Source organism: Nyctereutes procyonoides, unplaced genomic scaffold, assembly GCF_905146905.1.
Source record: "Nyctereutes procyonoides isolate TBG_1078 unplaced genomic scaffold, NYPRO_anot_genome, whole genome shotgun sequence".
Classification (NCBI taxonomy): Eukaryota; Metazoa; Chordata; class Mammalia; order Carnivora; family Canidae; genus Nyctereutes; species Nyctereutes procyonoides.
Window position 1 is genome coordinate 48,716,163 of NW_026575020.1, and position 21,398 is coordinate 48,737,560.

At 38.8% G+C, this 21,398-nt stretch overlaps 1 protein-coding gene across 6 annotated transcripts in view; it reads left to right on the forward strand.

The window, feature by feature from the left end:
- CEP112 (centrosomal protein 112) overlaps positions 1-21,398 on the forward strand; it is a 400,471-nt gene that overhangs the window by 174,143 nt on the left and 204,930 nt on the right. For all 6 annotated transcript variants that reach the window (XM_055323886.1, XM_055323903.1, XM_055323913.1 and 3 more), the window contains 2 exons: positions 341-448; positions 20,028-20,210. In XM_055323886.1, coding sequence (XP_055179861.1) covers positions 341-448; positions 20,028-20,210 — 291 coding nt within the window. The remainder of the gene's footprint in view (positions 1-340; positions 449-20,027; positions 20,211-21,398) is intronic.

The window sequence follows — 21,398 nt, forward strand, 5'->3', positions numbered from 1 at the left end:
TACATGGCTTACAAATATTTTCTCCCATTCAGCACATGCCAAGGCCTTAAAAATTCTTGTAGAAAAAATATTTGAATATTCAAAGTTATATTTCCATTACAGTTCCATTTTTATAGCATCAGAATGTAGTCAATTATATTCCAGTGTTAATTTTCCTGACAAACTATTAAAGATATGTAAATAAATTGACAGCTTTCATTATCTTATCATCTTAAAATTCACCATTATGATCCATAGGGGGTGTTTAAAATCTGCCATTTTAATGAATGGTCAAAACTACACAAACATGGAATAAATTTTTTGTTTAAAAAATATAATATTTGATTTTTAAATTTTATAGATGGAAAAAGTGGAGGCCGATCTAACTAGATCCAAGTCTCTTCGTGAGAAGCAATCAAAGGAGTTTTTATGGCAGCTGGAGGATGTCAAACAACGATATGAACAGCAGGTTAGTCTTTCATTTTGATGATGCCATTGAATTTTTAAATGCATTTATAATCTCTTTTGTAAGAATTTCATTATAGGGGTACCTGGCTGGCTTAGTCGGTGGAGTATGCAACTCTTGATCTTGAGGCTATAAGTTTGAACCCCACATTGGGTGTAGAGACTTAAAGATGAAATCTTAAAAAGATATATGATAAAATCACTTCACAATGAAAATGTTACTAAGAATATTATTATCAATATATATGAATCATTTGAAATAAAATCTGTTTTAGTAAAATCCAGAAATAGGATTTGAGCTCTTCACTGAAGTCTATTACAGTAGTTTGTTAATTTGCATGTTTAATTGAAACTTTTATTGTAATTCTTGAGTCCTTCTGTTCCTGTCGGAGCATAAGTCTGAGTTGCTTATTTATTTAAGAAATAGTTTTTGGTACCTACCATGTCCCGACTCTGGGCAGAGCAATAAGCCGACTGACAACGTACCTTTTCACACAGAGCATATACTACATTTTTTAACAATCATTTAAAAATTTTTTTCTAATTTAAACTTAGTTACCATATATAGTGTATTATTAATTTCAGGGGTAGAATTTAGTGATTCATCAGTTGCATATAACACCCAGTGCTCATTCCATCACGTGCCCTCCTTAATGCCCATCACCCAATTACCCCATACCCCCACCAGTCTTCCCTCCAGCAACCCTCAGCTTGTTTCCTAGAGTTGAGTCTCTTATGGTTTGCCCCTCTCTCTATTTTTATGTTATTTTATTTTTCCTTCCTTTCTCCTATATGCATCTGTTTTGTTTCTTATATTCCACATATGCGTGAAATCATTTGTATTTGTCTTTCTCTGAATGACTTATTTTGCTTAGCATAATACTCTCTAGTTCCATCCATATCATTGCAAATGGCAAGATTTCATTCTTTTTGATGACTGATATTCCATTGTATATACATACCACGTCTTCTTTATCCATTCATCTGTCAAAGAACATCTGAGCTCTTTCCATATTCTGGCTATTGGGACATTGCTGCTATAAACATTGGGGTGCAGGTGCCCCCTTGAATCACTCACTGTGTTTGTATCCTTTGGGTAAATACCTAGTTAGGGCAGTTGCTGGGTCATAGAAACTTGTCAAAGAATTTATCAAACTCAACACCCAAAAACCAAAAAAATCCAGACAAGAAATGGACACAGACATGAACAGACATTTCTCCAAAGAAAACATACAAATGGCTAATAGAACATATGCTACATTTTGGTGAGCAGCCAGCCTATTAATTAAAAAAAAAAACCACAAAATAATTTCGGAGAGTGACTAATGAAAGAGGAAGAAAGTATGTACAGAGGCCTTGTTGGGTGGAGGTGGAAGGGGGATTACCATCATTGACAGGTGGTCAGGGAAGCCCTCCGAGCAGGAGAACCTTTTGCTGAGAATCTTGAAAACTCAGAATGAGCCAGCCTTGAAGTCTCTTAGAGGAATAGTATTCCAGGCTAGCGGAACAGTGAGTGCAAGGATCTGAGATGAGAGCAAGTTGAGAGTGTTGAAGGAACAAAAATGACAGAAAAAGACGGTTCAGCAGGAATGTAGAGGGGAAGGTTCCAGCTGTAGGAGATGGGGTGAGAACTCGGCTTGGACAAGGACCAGGACATCCAGAGCAGCCTAAGAGGTTTGGATTTGGATCTGCATCTTATTTACCTAATAAAAAAAGTTTTATTTTCATCTTTTCTAAAACTGTATTCCTGCTAATTCTTGGAACATTCAAGGTGGTTATTAATTTTTACTTATTTGTTTAATTTGCTTGCCTTGTTTCCTTAAACATCTGGAAAAATGTTAATTAGCTTAATTACTAAGTTAAGAAATTTTTTTTCTAAAGACAATATTTGAACCTTTTTATTCTGAACACCTGAATAATTTTTTCATTATTATATTTTCAATTCCTTATTAAGTGGCTACTACATCAAAAACTAATAATCTTGTAATGATTACTGAATTTTAATCCCTCTCCTAAGTGATAGCAATTAGGGGCTCAGTTGAATTCCATGAAAAGGAATTCTGATCTGACATGTATGTAACCTTATGGCTGTTATGTTGTTGTCGCTGTTTTAATTTTAAAACGTTTGTAAATATACCTGAGTTACTTTCATAGTGATGGTTTAAAGTTCGCAAATTGGTCCTTCTTTGTTATTTGCATTATCTGCGTTTTGCTCTATTCTGTCTATGCAAATCACACCCATCCTTCAAGACTTGCTTCCTGCTCCTCCACTTCCCTACAATGTCACAGGACCTTTTTGGCCCACACCCAGTTCTTCCTTCTCTGAAATTACAGCATTAATCATCTCATTATTCTGTACACTTAAATCAGTTCTTGTATTGTAAAATATCATGTAGAGCTGTTTTTATCCAGGGTGGAGTGCAGTCTACAAGGAAGCAGAAACTTTCTCTTCTATTTCTTCCAATCTCTGTTATATTATATTTCTGATTGAGCTGATAATAGAAATACATTATAGAATTTATTATATTGTTTAATTGATTGGAGTAGAAAATGGGGAGAAAAAGGAACATAAGATGACCAAATATAAATAAGAATAGTAAAGAAGGTCAAGAGGTGTTGCATATTATGCTCTAGTTATGAGGTATAACTGAGATGATTTGGGGATTAAAAGCAATATTAAAAGCAAAAATAAAAACAAGAGAAATGTCAGTTCCTCTAAATAAATTGGTGGAGTAACAGGAAACCCCAACTCTGTCTCCCAGGTGGAGAGAGGAAACTCAACAAGTTAAAAACCATTTCTGTGACACAGATATGACTCAGAAACTATTGTGTTTCAGGGTGAGTATAAGGAGGAGACGCATTCTCCTTGAGAGTTTAAAAAATCAGGAGTGCCTAGGTGGCTTAGTCTGTTGAGTGTCTAACTCTGGGTTTTGGCTCTGGTCATGATCTCATGGTCTTGAGATCAAGTCTCAAATTGGGCTCCTCCATCAACAGAGTGTCTGCTGGAGATTCACTCACTCTCCCTCTGCTCCTCTCCTCCCTCTCTCTCTCTCTCTTCCTCTGCCTCCCACTCCCCACTCAGTTTCTCTCTGTCTCTCACTTTCTCTCTGTCTCTCCCTCTTGCTCTCTAAAATAAATAAATAAATAAATAAATAAATAAATAAATTTTAATTTGTATTTTCTTTTTGGTGATAATCTTCTGGTGGCAAATATATAACCAGATATAGCCAAGTGACTTCAGTGCCTGATTTGCATTTATTTTGTGATTGTTTTGGCACATCTCTGGCTTCTTAAAGTTGGATACATAAGAAAAATCACCATGGAAAATTAACATTTGACTAAATAAAAATTATTTTAATTTAAAAAAAGAAGAAATAATATTTTGCAATGAATGTGATAGGCCAAGAATGATTCTCTTATGAAGTTAATAAATTTATAACAAATAAAAATAATTAGCGTATAAATTAAGTAATTATCACAAATCATAAGAAGATCATTAATGTCCCAGTAAGTGACCTTGCAACGGACAGAAACAGATAAGAAACTAATTGAATAAATGACCATGTAGAAACATCTTTAGCCTTAGTATCAATAAAAATGCAAATTAGAATTAACAATGATGTACCATCTAAAATTGGCAAAAGGTTAGTGAAATTTGTACTTTCATATATTGCTGGTGACATTTAAATTAATGCAGCATTTTTGGAGAGGATTTTGGCAGTATCTACCAAGAGTCATAAAAAGTATTTATACCCGCTGGCCCAGTTATTTTTAATCTCAGACAGAAACATTCAAACAATAATATTAGTTGTTTTTTAGGTGATGGAATCATGGTTGATTCTTTTTCTATACTCCCTCCTTTACACATTGTGACTGTCTTTTTTAATGTGACAGTTATGTTTTTAATTTAAAAATACACTTACATCATGTGAATCACCAAATTCTACACCTGAAACCAATTTTACCATATATGTTAACTAACTAGAGTTTAAATAAAAACTTTAAAAAATACACTTGCGTAAACTTATTTGGAAGAATGTAGGTTTCAAAGGTTTTTCTCAGAATGATAGTTTTAAAAATCTAATAAGGTTTTGTCTTTGTATAGTCTTGCCTAAAAATATTTAATAAGAGAAATTAATTTTTTAAAGAATTGATACTATTTCTAGAAACTACATGCTGTGGGGGTGTCTAGGTGGCTCAGTTCATTGAGCGTCTGACTCTTGATTTTGGCTCAAGTCATGATCTCAGGGTTGTGGGACTGAGTCCCCTGTTGAGCTCCATGCTTGGAGTGAAGCCTACTTAAGATTATCTTCTCCCTCTCTGCCCCTCCCCCTGCTCCTGCTTGAACTTTCTCTCAAAAAAAAAAAAAAAGGAAAGAAAGAAATGTTGGCAAATCGAACTCCAATAAAAAAAATATACAAAAAAAAGAACTTTGCCAAGAAAAGATAAAAAAAAAAATTAGCACAGAACAAGGCACAGCAAAAAAAAAAAAAAAAAGAAAGAAAAAAAGGAAGGAAGAAAGAAACTGCTGTTGCATTAACTTTTCTGCATTTCATTTTCATGAAAAGGGGATAAATGATACAATTGTCATGCAAGTGTGTGGCAGGAGTTAAAAAAAGCTCACTTAAGGATCTCTCAGATCTTGGTGATTTCACCCATTTTATTCTTCCTATATCTATAGGCCTGTGTTGAGATTGAAGATCCCAGGCAGTAACTCACTAGGAAAAGACAAACACAGGAATACGAGCTAATAGATTTTAGGAGAATATTTATTTATTTATTTATTTGAGAGAGAGAGATAGAGATAGCCAGAGAGTACAAGCAGGGAGGAGAGGGAGTAGCGGACTCCCCACTGATCAGGGAGCCAATTTGGGACTTGATCCCAGGGCCCTGAGATCGTGACCTGAGCCAAAGGCAGGCTGAGCCAAAGGCAGGCTGAGCCAAAGGCAGGCGCTTAACTGACTGAGCCACCCAGGTACCCCAGGAGAATATTTATTGATGTGATAATATGCCAACTTTTTAAAATCCATTCCAGCAGAAAATTTTATTACCTGGAACAGTAAGTAGTCCCCCAGACCACTCCAAATTGTTAAGATTTTTACTGTGAAAGTTTATTATGATCAATGATAGGCATATAGTTGTGGTCCCTACAAGCTAGCAAAAAGTTCACTAAAAATGAAGCCAATTAAACTAAGCTCATTTCCTTTTTTGAACGGGGGTCAGGCTGGTAGATAAGGAAAGTATGGCTGGACTTCACTGAGCCACCTGGTAAGGTCCTTCATGAAGGCAATATGGAAAAAATGGTTTAGATATTGGTGCAGTTATGTGGCTAAGTGGTAGGTCAAAGGGCCATCACTAGATGATGATACAGAGGTAATGTTCCCTGCTTCCCCAGAGTTCAGAGGAGGAGTTAACACGTGGGACATGAAAATCAGTACTCTGAAGCTTTAAACAGCTGAAATTACGATGATTAAATTTATTGGGATTGAATATAAAATCCTATGCTTATATTTAAAAAATTATCTGCAAAAAATACGAGGCAGGGGTGAGGGTGTATGAGGGGTATAAAGGGCGGAGGCAGCAAGGCAGACAGAACAACATGCCTGGGATGATGGCGTAATGGGCCCAGTACATTGTTTACACATCAGGTCACATAAGGAATAAAGTCAGTTCTAGTTGCCACATTTGAAGTAGGACATTGGCAAAAGCATGTTCAAATGAAAGTCTCCAGAATATAGAAAGACTTGGAGCTATGTCAGTGAGAGTATTTAAAGGAATTTCAGCAAGAGAAGACAAGACTAAGGAGAGTAACATATCTATTTATTATTTTTTAAAGATTTTATTTAATTTGACAGAGTGAGCACAAGCAGAGAGAGAGGGAGAAGCAGGTGCCCATCTGAGCAGGGAGCCCAACGTAGGGCTCCATCCCAGGACCCTGGGATCATGACCTGAGCTGAAGGCAGATGCTTAACTGAGCCATATTTATTCTTAAATTCAAAATCAGTCATCTAGGAAATAGTAGGATTGGTCTGTATGGGAATATCCCAGTAGCCAGCAGTTAGTAGACCTGCTCAGGGCCACAGCCCACTTCTGAATGCTCTATGTGAACTCAGCCACGTCCCTCCTCACAGTGGTCTTGCAAGGCAGAGACTATTACGTATTTTTCCCATCTTCCAATTGTAGAAACTGTAGCGCATCCTCTTAAGTAACCTGTCCAATGTCCCACACACTTAACAGATGACAGAATCAAGCCTGAACTGGAGCCATGCTCCACTCTAAACAGACTCCCCTTGCAGTTCCAGGAGACAGAAATTGAACCCATGTGTAGACAACACTGGGAGGCATATTTTGACTCATCTCAAAGTCATTCTTTCCTAAAGAATTAGGCAAATGCTCAGTGGTTTATCTTGTGAGAAAGTAAGTTCCCCAGCCTGAGTGTGTCGAAGTAGCTGTTGGGGGTGTTGTAGGGGGAGGCTGTGCATTCGTGGGGCTGTCCTATCACTAAGATCCCTTTCCAATCCAGGGTTCTGTGATCTTTTTGTTCATCTGCCTGAGTAGACTCTCAGCCCGTGTGTGTATGTATCGTGACAGATGGAGACATCTCTGACTCCACCACTGACTTGTATGCTTACATACTTGTCTAGCTGGATGTCCTTCAGGGCTTCCACCTGCCTTCTCAGCTACCATTTTGTGTGTGATAAGCTTTCTATTATTTTGTTTGACTTTTCTATAAAATGTGAAACAGTAAATATTATGGTTATAGCAACTCACACTGGAAGGGGATGTAGATGCTCATCCACCAGGCCCTTGTCTACATCCAAACTGAGGTAGGTGTTCCCTGGGATAGTGAGCCAGTGCCAGGGTGTGTGTGAAGCTGCATACATGCTTCCTGGAAGGTTGGAGTCACTTGATTATTTTGTGGGAAAGCGAAGCAGTTTTACTATTGAGGTAACAATCATATTAAAACAAACAGAGACTTTCCTGTTTTGTAAAATGCAAAGTTCTCATGAATTTTTAAGATAAAATAGGACATTTCAAAGAAACCTCCAGCTTGCAGACGCTGCTTCAGGCTATGCCCTCAGATCCCCTAGAGGGGTGCTATTCATTTTCACTGCTACCAGGGGTACTTTGGTGAAAAAGTTTAGAAGCACTTATCTGACCTAATCTCCCATTTTATAATGAGAGAATTGCCATCCAGAGGAAATGAATGACTTGTGCTTTTTTGGTTGTTAGTTTCCTTATTCGGTTTTTATTTTTGAGCCCCTTCCCATAGGGAAAGCATCATGCCAGGAACTGAAACGAAGTGAAAAAAGCAGAATGGTATTTTAAAATATTTTAGCCAGAGTGCAGGCATAAAGTGGGCAGATGTGGAGAGAAAAACTTCAAACACATGGGCTAAACACTCACACAAATATCCTGTAAAGCCCAAGCTTTCATCAAGATTTCCTGTTTCTTTCCTGTATAACCCATTGGAACAAAAAGACAATTCTAATTGTCTGCACAAACCTCATTCAAGCTGGAAACAAACAACAAACCAGGCATGCTAGGATTTCCTGAACTATGGAGATTTTTTTGGCAATCCCATCATATCATTCTTTAGTCTTCTATTTTATATCTTCTCTTTTCACTACAAAGCCTTTAAAGGGAAATGTAGTTCAACAGATAAACAAGTGGTCAAATTCTTGGGGAAGAATAAATACTTATTGTTAATGATCATAAAAAACACTGAAGGGCCAACTGCTTACACATTACTCTTAATTTGAAACTTAAGAACATTTTGATAGCAAAGGCAGTGTAAAGATGAGACAAATTATACAAGATAAGTAGTTGGGAAGTTAGAAGGTCAGTTGAGATACTTAATTAGCAGATAACATGCAATTCCCAATTTTTCCCCTATGAATATTTTAGGTGTCTTAATTTTTCTATAATGTTAGACTGTGTAGCCTCACTGGAAGGGGATACAGTACAAAGCAAGACGTAGAGGCCAGAGAGGGAAGACATGACTAGTCGAGGTGCGCAGGGATGTGGAAGTGTGCGGAGAGAGGTGTTGGCTTCAGAGGAGAGGGGCAGGCCTCTGCTACAAGTAGTGAGAAAGGGAGGGGAGGAAAGATACATAGAAGTTTATAAATCTGCAGCAGGAAAATGAGGATGCTCTTAGACTGAAGGTTTTCCTTCATGAGAGAGGAGGAGGGGTCATTTGCTGAAACTAGAAGAATTACATAGACAGCAGGGCCAAGGGAAGTGAGGATGGTTTGATATGATTGTGGTGATCCCATGACTGATCTCATCAGAAAAACTCAGTGAAACTTCTTTTTGGTATCAACGTCTCCAATGAGGTTAGTGACCATGAATTTGTGGGTCTCCCTAAGAGCTCTTCAAAATGGGTTTTCATGCTTTCTGAACATGTGTGTACCTCATTGCATGCCAAGCACGCTCTGTCATTCTCTTTGTTTTCTTTTCGCTCACTCTATCCTATTCCTTTTAAAAGTCTTTTGGCTTGGCTTTCTGTTTCCAGTTTGTAAAAAAAAATTTTTGAACCTTAATGACATATCAGCTGCTCTGCTCTCTACATGGTAGTGGAAATAAATGTAGTCATGATCCAGTGATGCTGCAAGGCACAGATTGGCCCTACAGGCAGGAGGCAGAGTGCCAGATTCCTGGACATTAGGTGGCCAGAGTCAGAGAGACCCAGGCTATGAAGCTGTAGAGCCCATGGGTCCAGGTCAAGCATTAGGAGCCTATGTCCATAGGATGGGCATTGATGCGTGGTGAAAGGTACTTAAGGCAGGCCTTGTCTTCCTGTTTGTTTGTTTGTTTGGAACTTTTCTCATCTAGGTTAAAACAAATGGCACATTTATCTGGAGTGGGAATTAAGAGGGCAAAGATGAACACAGTTCTTTTCAGTAACTATAATGTGAAGTATATATGTTTTGTTTTAGGGATACTTCATTTGCTATGGGGCGCCTGGGTGGCCCAATCAGTTAATCATCTGTCTCTGGATTTTGGCTCAGGTCATGATCTCAGGAGTGTGAGATCAAGCTCCATGTCTGGCTCTGTGCGGAGTGTGGAGCCTGCTTAAGATTCTCTCTCTCTTGGGCAGCCTGGGCAACTCAGCGGTTTAGCTCTGCCTTCCACCTAGGGTGTGATCCTGGAGACCCTGGATCGAGTCCCACGTTGGGCTCCCTGCATGGAGCCTGCTTTCTCCCTCTCCCCGTGTCTGTGCCTCTCTCTCTCTTTCTCTCTCTCTCTCTGTGTGTCTCTCATTAATAAATAAATAAAATCTTGAAGAAAAAAAAAAGATTCTCTCTCTCCCCTTCAGACCCTCCCCTCAGACCTCACCCTTGCTCATCTGCTTGCTCATTCTCCCTCTCTCTAAAAAAAAGTAAAAAATAAATAAAAATAAAATGAACAAAAATGTGTCCTAGATAGTGATATGGCTGATTGATGATTCCCATTCTTTAGATACCTTAGAAGTTTATAATATAGAAGCAGTGTCTTTCCAATCATTCATTAGTTAATGCATGTTTATTGAGTGACTGCTTTGTACTCACCATAATTCCAGGTCCTTAGGATATGGCAGCAAACAAAATACAGTGTCTGCTCTTATGGTAGAGGGGACAACAACAACAACTCTCTTTCTGTATCTCTTTGTGTCCCAAAATATAAGGTAAGGTAAGGTAATGACAATTTCTACAAAATAAAGCAGGATAAGGTGTTTGGAGTGAAGGGGCTATTTTATATAGAGTTGTTTCATGTAAGGTGTTATTTTAGATACAGACTGTGAAAGTTGCTAAAGATATGATACTCAAATTAAAACCTGCATGAAAGGTAGGAGGAAACCATACAAAACTTGAGAAGAGGAAAGAATATTTTATACAGAGGGAATGGGTTGGTATGTGACTGGAATGGGGTGAGCTAGGGGAGAGAGTGTTAGGAACCAAGGTTAAGCTGTAGGCAGCTTCTATCAAGTTTTATGGACTGTGGTGGGAAATTTAGGTTTTATTCTGAGTGTGATGGAAAGCCATTGGAGCATTTGAGCAAAATCTGGTCTGAGTTTTAAAAAGATTTCTCTAGCTGCTGTGTGGAGCACTAATTGTAAGGAAGGTGGAGGGGAGGGCTACTTAGGAGAGATGGCAGGGGTCTGGTGAGAAATTACCAAGGCTTGGACCTGGGGGGTGTGGTGGGGGTGATGGCAAGTGCTTAAATCCGGATGTATTTGACAGGAAAGACTTGTTAATAGATGGGAAATGGAGTGTGAGGGGAAGAAGGAACTCAAACGGGACTCCTCAGTTTTCCTGCTGAAGAGCCAGGGGAATGGTGGTGATGGACCCCGGGCCCATGAGTAGAGAGAGAAGAGGAAGGAAGGCCCAGGACTGAGCCCAGGGGCACTACAACACTTAGCAATGGGGGAGAGGTGGAGGGAACAGAGGCTGGGAAGGAGCGGCCAGAGAGGTAGCAGGAAAACTGAGAAGGTCTGGTTTCCCATAAGCCAAGTGCAGGAAGTATTTCAGGAAGGAAGTGTGAGCAGCTGGCTGTTCCAGGCGCCTCCAAGAGGGGAAATTAGACAGGGACTGGAAAGCGCCCACTGGATTTGGCAAGAAGGCCTCTCGCCACCTCATCAAGGCCAGTTGCAGGGGAATGTGGGAGCAGAAGCCTGAGTGGAGGGAGAATGGGATATGAGAGTTCCTTTTGAGGAATTTTGAAAGGAAAGGGAGCAGAGAAATGAGGTGGTAGCTTGAAGGATATGTAGGGTCAGTGGAAAGTTTTTAGAAAACGAGATAAGTACAGACGTTTGTTGGTAGCTGAGCACGATCCATTGGGGAAGAAACCAGCAATGATGCAGACAGTGGTGGGATGATTGTGAGAGCAAGTGCTTGATTTGGCGCGAGGGGATGGTGTTGGTGCACAGATGGCAGGGTTCTCCTGAGGTGACAGTGAAGATGGCCACCCATCCGAGTCACAGGAGAGGCAGAGACTAGGCACACTAGGTAGACACATCTGTTTGGTGGTCAGGAAGATGAAGTAGTTCCCTTCTGACTACTTCTATTGTTTGGCTGTTCCTGAAACCAGCTGTTCATTCAAAACGATGAATGTTCTTGGAGTGTTGGGGTAGGTGATGTGAGGAAAGGATGAAGAAAAAAGGTATAGTCCATATCTTAGAGGAGTTGATAGCTGGGTTGATCTGTTTGTCCTTCTAAATTCCATACTAGCTGGGAAACTGATGATTTTTCTATTTCCTTATTCATTCAGCAGCAGTGATGTGCTGGGTTAAGAAAACCAAATGTGTTTTAGAGGAACAGATAAGAGGTAAAATAAATTAAAGATAAAATGTACAGTGAAGACATGTTTTCCCTCAAAATGTTGAACTCTGTCTAAGAGGGTGATTTCTCAGTTAATGAATTTTCTCAGTGTTGAGTGGCTTGAGTTGACCGTCATTAAACCATGGAGAAGAATCTTGAAGGATTTGACTATCTGAATGAATCTTTCCTGGGTTTTAATTGAGATCTGGCAGACAGAAAATAGTAGCTAATTTTTCAGAAAGTTTTAAAAGGGTCATTATTGTCACCCATGACCTACGGGTGCTGGCGAAATATTTTGGACATGTTAAAGAAAACTGCAGAGAAGAGTACTTACTTCCCCCATGCGCAGCGTTTACCAGTGTTCCCCCACCCCCACTGGTGTGCCTCCAGCCATCAACCCTCCAGGATTCTGAGCTCCAACAGCTTCTGCAGGCACTCGTCCCTGGCTGTTAATGGCTCACAGGAGGGGAAAAAGAGAAGTGGCCGTGTATGCTGGGAGGTCCTCATTCCATCTCCAATAGCAGTTAGCACAGCAATATCAAACTTTTTAAAAAGAGAACTTGCATAACAAAACTGAATTGTTGATAGACAGATTTCATAGATGGGTTTTTTGTTGCAGTGGGTATCATTTAGTCCCAGAGCCACATGGTCACGCACAAATAACAAATTTTACTCCTGCTCCTGACTCACTGACTATTTGTGGGGGGTGGGGGGTGGGTGCCTGTTTCTATGAAGATGTTGTTCATAAAGTCAGACTATATACCATGGCATTTTCTGTGCTGACTTGTGTGGAATTTTTACTCTGACTGCAATGGCTCAGGCAGATTGTATATGTCCTTAGGTTTATCTTTTTAAGTTTTTGTTTGCATTCCAGTTAGTTGACATACAATATAACATTAGTTTCAAGTGTACAATATAGTGATCCAATCATTCTGTACATTACTTAGTGCTCCTCCTGATAAGTATACTCTTAATCCCTGAAAAATCCTTGTTTGTTTTTTTATTGCCAACTCTCTAAAAGAAAGAATAATTATACACCTTGAATTATTAGCCTCATATATATAATTGCTCATGATACTTGAATTGACCTTCATCTCTTTTTTTCTTTTCTTTTTTCCTCTTTTTTTTTTCTTTCTCATCTCTCTTTTTTAAAAAAGTAGCACATTTACAATAGTTTATGAGGGGATCCCTGGGTGGCTCAGCAGTTTCGTGCCTGCCTTTGGCCCAGAGCGCGATCCTGGAGTCCTGGGATTGAGTTCCGCGTCGGGCTCCTGGCATGGAGCCTGCTTCTCCCTCTGCATGTGTCTCTGCCTCTCTCTCTCTCTCTCTCTTTCTCTCTCTCTCTCTCTCTCTGACTATCATAAATAAATAAAAATAAATCTTTAAAAAATACAATAGTTTATGATTTTACTAGGCAGTGGCCTTCCTATTCCTCCACTCACACTGAAGCAGGGAGGAGCTACCAGAACTGCAATAGCATTGTCTTGAGGAGGAGATCCAAAATCTCAGGAAAATGAGAATATTAGAATGATTTTGTTACTTTAGACCAGATAACCTACTCCTCGGGAGGGCTTAGAAGATACTGCCTTCACTAAGGTGTTGAGGAATGCACTGATGGTGGGTGCCTGGATACGTGGTGGCTTCCTCCATATGCTGGCCCTGATAGTAGGAGATGCTGCTTGGAATGGGGGTGCCCACTTCCAGGAGGATGGTAGGGTTTCCAAATGGCAGACACCAGGGGAGGAACTCAAATGTCGGATGGGAGGTAGAAGTGATTACTGTAATGGGCCCCAAGACTAGAGAGGCAATCAAGGTGTCTTGCCTGGCAGGAATCTGTGGTGGTAATGAATAGAGCATGATGTTGAGGGTTAAGAGAGACCAACGAGAGTACTGCTTGTACAACATCAAGAAAAAGCCAAGAGCTGGCAAGAGAACTTTAGACAGCTCTCCACTTGAGTAGAAAATCATGGTCTTAAAAAAAAAAAAAAGAAAAAAAGAAAATCATGGTCTTTCATTAAGTTTCCAGATCTAAGTTCACAGTTTGTAGACCCAAAACCCATGTAGTTGCAGGGAGACCATGTCCCTTGTTAAGGACTCTTACAATGCCAAGGAAATGCCATCCAACTTGGTACTGTGCACAATGGAGAAAGCAGAAATGCCACCAAAGTCTTATCTTCTGGATTTGACTACTGTGAATCTGATAAGAGTATAATTCCTGAGATTTCTGAGACATAGATTAATAGAAGGGTATGTAGATATATAGACACAAACATTTTCTAAGAAATGAGACTATGCTGTATTTTCTACTTTTATTAAAATAATGTTATGTGAAATTAGTATACTTGTAAAGAAACAAGGAAAACAAGGAATTTCTGAAGTTTTGAAAATGTTTCTTTGCTATATGAGAGGTGATTTCTTAGAATATTAAGAAATAGAGATTAAAATAAGATTGAGATGTGAGACACCTGGGTGGCTCAGTTGGTTAAGTGACTGACTCCCGATTTCAGCTGAGGTTGTGATTTCAGGGTGTGAGATTGAGCCCCACATTGGGCTCATGTTGAGCATGGAGTCTGCTTTGGATTCTCTTCCCTGCCACCCACCTCCACTTGCATGTGTGTGCACTCTAAAAAAAATAACAAATTGACGTCAGAGTTATTTTTAATTTTATGGCTCAATTTTGAGAGCATTAATTTACTCACTATAATAAGAAAAATAAAATTTACATTCTTAAACCTTTTCCACTCACTCCTTCCACTCTGTTTTGTCAATTATAGTGTTATGTATACATTGTGGAGGGTTATAACATTTGTATTCTGTTCTATAATCATGATTATCATAATTACATAGTTAGTTTTTTATTTAAATCATTTGTATGCTCACCACCAGGACTTTTAGCACAACTTCCTCATAGTGAATTCCTTTATTTTGATTCATCTGTTGAGTGCTGAGATTTCATCATTAAATCGTTTTTTTCCAGGAAGGGCATCTCATTGTTATATTCATTGCATTTTTGCATGAATGAATAATGTTTTCTTATTTTTGGCTGGGCATAATACACTGATGACCCTCTCTTCCCTAAAGCTTTGTACATAGTATTCACCTGTATTTTGGCACTAAGCATTGTCCATAATACCCCTTTTCTAGGCATCTCTTGGTTGCCTAAATTTCATCCTCAAGTATTTTTTTTCAAGAATGGGTTGGGTTCAGTAGTTTTGAGTTTTTTATAGTATTCTTGAGCTGTTATTTTCCTCAATAACACAAATACATAAATACAGTGTGTTTTTTTGATATACACACTTAGTTCTTCATTCATTAATGGTAAATTTTATGATATGTCTGTGTGTACATGGATTTTCTTTTGCTGTTTTCTCTCTGCATTTTCTTCTCCATCTCTTTCCTTATCTCAAGTCTCTTGTCAATACCAGGGATCCAGTTTTCAGCCATGCTTATTCAGTTGATTGATGTTTCTAATTTAGAATTAATTTTGTGATCAGGTTATTTTGGTCCTTAGCTAATTCTGTTGTTTTCTCTTCATGTCTTTGGGTTCTTCTTGCACTGCCCTCATGCTCTTACTAGGTCTCACTGTCACTCTGCTTGTTCCTGATTTTGAAGTTGTATTTCCTTTCCTCAAGAATGATGGGCCTTCTTTCCTTTCTTCTCTCCTTTTCCCTCCTCCCCACCTCTTTTTTTTTTTTTTAACTAAGTTTGTTTTTTACTTGATGTAACATTTACTTTCTACAGCTTGAGATGAGGAGAACAAGGAGAACTTAGTTGGGGCTGTGAGCAACTCTTTGTTAGAGAAGTTGATACCTCCTATGCCTTTTAACCTTTTACTCATGTCCTCCACCAGGATGTGCTCTCTGTATTGGAGGGTTTTTTGGGGGGGAATGGGAACTCTGAAGCCTCTGTTTCATCAGAACCCACCATAATTTTTCACTTTCTCAGTTTTACTCATCTCTTTCCAGCAGCCAGTTCTCCTCCACACAGTCACCCTCCCCACCCTCCCCTTAGGAGATCTTCCCCAGCATTCACCAGCTCCTGTCCCGCTGTGTCAGAACCTCTCTGTCATGGATGGCCAATGTGACAAACCTCTTTCTTTGTGGGGCTGCTGCCAGTGACTGTTCTGTTGGTTTTTAATGCTTGTTTTGTTGTTCTTAAGAATTTTTCAGCCGTCTTGACTCAGAAGTTCTGGTGCCAGGTGTGTTCACTGTGAAGCCTAGGTTGCCTCAGAAACCATTTGTTCCCTTAGTGCCAGAAACATCCCAGCAGCAGCTGAATGACTGACCATTTGGGTGTGATGGGGAAGCTTCCTGGATTAAGATTGTCACTGTATTACCTGGGCAGCCTTTTCATCTCTCCCAACTCTTCATCTTTCATACTTCTGTTCACTTGGAATTAGAGTAGCTACCATTGAGTTGTAAGGCACATCCATCCCCAGAGCTCCTAATTGAAAACTCCTTCCCCTTCTTCCTTTCCCAGCCAGAGCACAGGAAGGGCCTCTTTTTCTACTTCCTAGAGCTTTAAGCCATTTTTCTACCAAGGCTTGTAGAAATATAGATTTTTGTAATTTGGTTATGCATAAGGTTATTTTAGTTAGTATTTTGAACCACAAGTCCTTTTTAAAAATGTGTTGGATGCATTCTATCACTTGCACAATTTATGTTTCTGGTTTTGAAATTTCTGACATTGAGATGTGTTATTGAGTTGTATTGGTCTTCCATGGGTTATATACTGAGGAGTAATGACTCCGTCCATCCCCCTTTTTCTTTTTCTTTATGAGATTATTAAAAGGTGTTCAGGCCACATCTGCTGACACTGATTTCACTGTAAAACAGTCACCAGGACTAAAAAAAAACCCATATATCCTAAGACCCCCAGAGACCTGGCTATCTGGTTGTTCCATCTTGGTCTTTCTCAGAGCCTGGAATGTACTTCTGCTCTTGGACACTCAGGTGAAGTTTCAATTAGAATGAGGACATCATCATCATCAGTTTGCAAAATGATTTAGTCTGTGATGGAGGGCTGCGCTTTCAGAGACTTCAGAACTTCAGAATTTCACTCTTGAACTTCATATGTAGTGGGTATAGTGTATGTGGGGTAACGTGGTGAATGGAGCACTGTGTCTCCCATTTTTACCTTTAAATATGTCAATTTCAACCTAATATCTTCCAGGCAATAAAGCCAATTTCTCACCCAAAACCCAACCACCAAGCCATCAAGCCCAGCATCTCAGGGGACTACCAGATACTACCAGATGCTTGTACTTGAGAGCTATTCACTTCACTTTCCCTGGAAGACATGCTGATCTGCTTTAATACATGTTGCGTGGGTGTACATAGCCAGTATAGGTACCTGGCCCACAGCCCAGTGCTTTTGGATTAGAGAACTTAAAGCTTTCCCTTCTGTATCACAGGGAGCTCTTTAGCTGGCCTTACTTTAAAAGGTTCCTTGGTGCTGATGCATCCTATTTATCCCTGTAGGATATATCACCTTGACATAGAGACCTTATTGACCACTGAACATTCATCGCTTGGATGCTGTGTGCTCTTACATCCTCCACATTTTCCATGATGTACAACCTCCCGATCACCATTAGCTCCATTAGACATGATTGTTGGTCAACCAGGAGTATCTAGTAGTCCAAGATAAAAAGGACACCCTACTTCATGCTTACCTTTGAGATATACCTATAAGTAAAGGACTGAGCTGGAAAAGCCAAAAAGTTCTTTTAACATTTACTGACAGGGAAGGGGATAGGAATAAGTACAATCTTGAATTTAAACAGATTTACTTTGGTGATGGCTTTGTAGTAATCATTAAGTAATCATTAAGATGTTTCCAGAACATTAGAGTTTTTTTTTTCTTCTGGACTCCACCACTTACCAGGAGAAGACATGTCTGCCAGATGATGCTAACAGTAAGGAATCCTAGGCAAAGACCAGAAAGGTTCATAACATCTAGAAGTTGGCCAAGTAGTGTTGGTTCGAACAGACAAACCTGAGCTGTTTCACTTTAAAAGGCTCCAGAAACCCTGAGATTTATTCATTCATGAACTAGCATCATTGAACAATGGGTCCTGACATAATAACAAACTACTAATAATTTATGAACATCTCTCTTTAGGCTTGAAATTGCACTATCTCAATTTCATTTGTTCCTAATTTTTAAAAAATGAATAAACTGAAATCTGAACCTGGGCAGGGTCATTGATCAGTCTACTGGAGCTTTTCAAAAAACTCTGAGAAAGTTACTATGGAAGTACATTATTTAGAGCCTAAAATGAGGCAGCATCATTACTAATGATCTCATGGTGACTTCTGGTCATGTGTTTTTTCTTGGGGGAAGAGTTCTATAATTCTTCTGCATTGATTACAGGTCAACTGGTTACTTTTTCCTGGAGTATGTAAAATATGTTGTTTTCCATCAATTTTAAATCACACCCATTCTCTCAATTTTTCTGAGGCTTTTGAGTATCCTGATATCCGTAGAACTCTCTACCTCCATCTACTTCCTTTCAATGTGTGAACTTAAATGATTTTAACTAAAACTTATAAATTTATTATAATAATACTTGGTAGTGTAACATTGAGTAGAAATAATAATGTGTCCAAGAACTAAAAATATCCCAACTCAATAATTCATAAACTCAGATGCCTGAAATAATGCAGTAATATCAATAAAATTTTAAATTCTCTCTGTTCTTGGGATTTACATTGTAGTTGTGTGAGTCACAGAGTAAAGCATGCCCATTAATTTTAAATAAAGAAAACTTTACCACTTGGTATATAAAGAGAAGATGGTTATATTATATTTTCTATGTATTGCCAGCAGTAGAATAATAGGGAAGAAAGATCCCTAAATTTGAAGTAGACACAAATTCACTAGAATGTGTCTTTGTTCTCAGATGCAAAATAAATGTTTCTATATTACTTTATACATTATTTTGTTCTGGTAAGCACAAGTATGGAGAAGTGAGTATCTTTTCCTTTCTTCTCGATAGTATATATGTAATACATTCATAAGTGGTCAGAAATTTCTTGTTCATTTTCCACTCTAAGAAAAATCACAATAAGAAAAAAATGATGAAACCTGTGTTTATAAGCATATTCAATTTGTGTTTTGATTCTTAATTTGCAATTAAAGGATGAGAATTTCAAATCTCAAAATAACTTCTGAAATTTAACGTAGCATGCACGCATGGAGAAATGAATGCTATCGCTTTAAGATAAGGTAGTCTGGTGATTCATTGCACGAAACAAGAAACAAGATCGATTTGGAGCAGGCTCCTACTGTTAGCTTTTTTGAAGATGGATTCTCACGCCGAAAATAACACAACATATTCTAGATAACAGCAGTTTTTCCCCCTGAAATCCACCAAAACTGAAGAAAAATCCAAGTGACTGTTCTTAGCAGCTGTGTGGCCCGGAGTTCACTGGGGAAGCTGGCTTCCTGCAGTCCCCTATTCATCACCTGCTTCAAAGACAGCCTGGCTGGCTATAGTGTGCAGGCCAGGTAGGGTGCCATTGTGCACAGTCTGGGAGGATTAGTATCAAAGCTGCGGCAACCAGGCCCTTGGTCTCGGGCTGCCATTCAGTCTAGCAGGGAGAGGCTAAGACTGGCCAAGGTCACAGTCTCCAGTGTGGAGTGGACTGGGAAAGGATCCTGAGAATAGAATGCTCTTTATGAAATCATGGCGCAAGCTTGCAGCACAGCAGGTGCCCTTCTGGAACACATAACATCTGTTTATGTTGGTCTACCGTAGCTGACAACAAGATAATAGAGCTTTGAAATTTATCATTTTATTTTTTAAAAAGACAACTGTATATACAATAATCCAGATGCGTATTTAGCTTCGAGCTTTTATTTGAAAATCATAAAGAAAACTGACCGATTTAATTGCTGCTTTTACGTGTATATATTGAAGCAAACAGCAAAGCGTACTGACTATTAACCATTTATAACCATTGCAGATCAGTAATACCCGAATTCTTGGGTAGGAAATACCTAGCATTCAACATAATTTTATTCAGTGTTCAGGCATTTATGTCAACAGATTGCAGAATGATTTCCTGAATATGCCCAACTGTCTTGAATATTAGGAGGTTTGGATAAAATTCCTCCCCCCCACCCCCCACAGACGAGAGTATTTCAAGGGTGAGGTAATAATGACGCAAAAATAAAATTTTCAACTTGGACAAATTAGAGAAAAATTAAGCTGTCCATGAGTTGTCATGACGACAAGGATGTTCTGTTGATGAACTGTCCTCCTCATTGTCCAATCAGATAGTAGAGCTGAAGCTGGAGCATGAACAGGAGAAGACGCACCTATCACAGCAGCATAGCGCAGAGAAGGATAGCCTAGTCCGAGACCATGAACGGGAAATTGAAAACCTGGAAAAACAGCTTCGCGCTGCCAATATGGAGCACGAAAATCAAATTCAAGAGTTCAAGAAACGAGATTCACAGGTAATTATCAATAATATTTGATAAAACGGGTATCTATTTTTAAAAAGTCATCAGCGTTTAGTGTTTTCTTATTATTCTTGTTGGTGCACGCTGTTTGATCATTTGCAAAACTGACATATAAATGTGATTTTTTTTTTGTTTTCTTCTCCCTACCCCCCCGTTTTGAGGATGAATAAGGCTTTAACTACAGAAACCACAGGTAGCCAGATTAAAAATCCCATGGCGCGCTATAACTTGGCCCCTTTTTTATAATCTTGTCTCGGTGCCTTTCATGATGGATTTTTTTAAGGTATCTGCCCCTTACCCCTCCCCTCAGCCTCAGCAAATCCCTATGAAATATATCAGCCTCACTCCTTGCTTTTTGTTTTAATCTCTGTAGGTAATCAAGCAGCTGTTTTAATATTTGCTTTTCCTTCCTGGTATTGCTTTTTTTTTTTTTCATTAGACTCTATATTTGATTAGATCACTCAGATGGTAATTGATAAAAATGACTCCAGAGAAGGGCTATTTCCCATCAGGTCTGTCGCTTTTTCCTACATGCACATTGCACATGCCTCCTAGCCTCCATCTCTGGAGTCCCTGTTGGAAGCCATTTGGCAGAATAACCCCCAGCTGTGGTAGCATTTGACTCTTCAAACTTATGGATGAAATGTGCACTGTCAGCATGGAAAATTATCTTTATAAATTTCAGATGAAAAAAAATCTTATTGGGTGTGTGCATCTTTGTGGTACAATACGTTCTTTAGGGTATATATAATCAAAGGCCTTTAGTGTATCCTCTTGAGATTGCTGGGACATTTTATTAAAGAAAAATTGAGGAGCAATTGATAACAAAAAAAGATTATTTTCTTTTCTAATAAGACCATATCATATACTAGGTCTAAATACCTCTTTTTTTCCCATTGAAATCTTCACCATATTATTCATACCACACATAAGCTTCTTGCTAGTTATCCTTTCTCCCCAAATAATACAATTTTTAAACAATGAACTAAGCCTTCTATTTGTTATGACATGTGTTTGAACAATTTTATATAATCATCTAAACAATAAAAATACTACTGATTAAATAAGATGTTTATTTCTTGGTTGGAGGGCGGGAGGCGGTAAGGCAAAGAATAAGGGTTATTGGTTATTTTTCATTTGACCTTGAGTTGTCTTTTACCTTCAGAAAATGACTGGGGCACT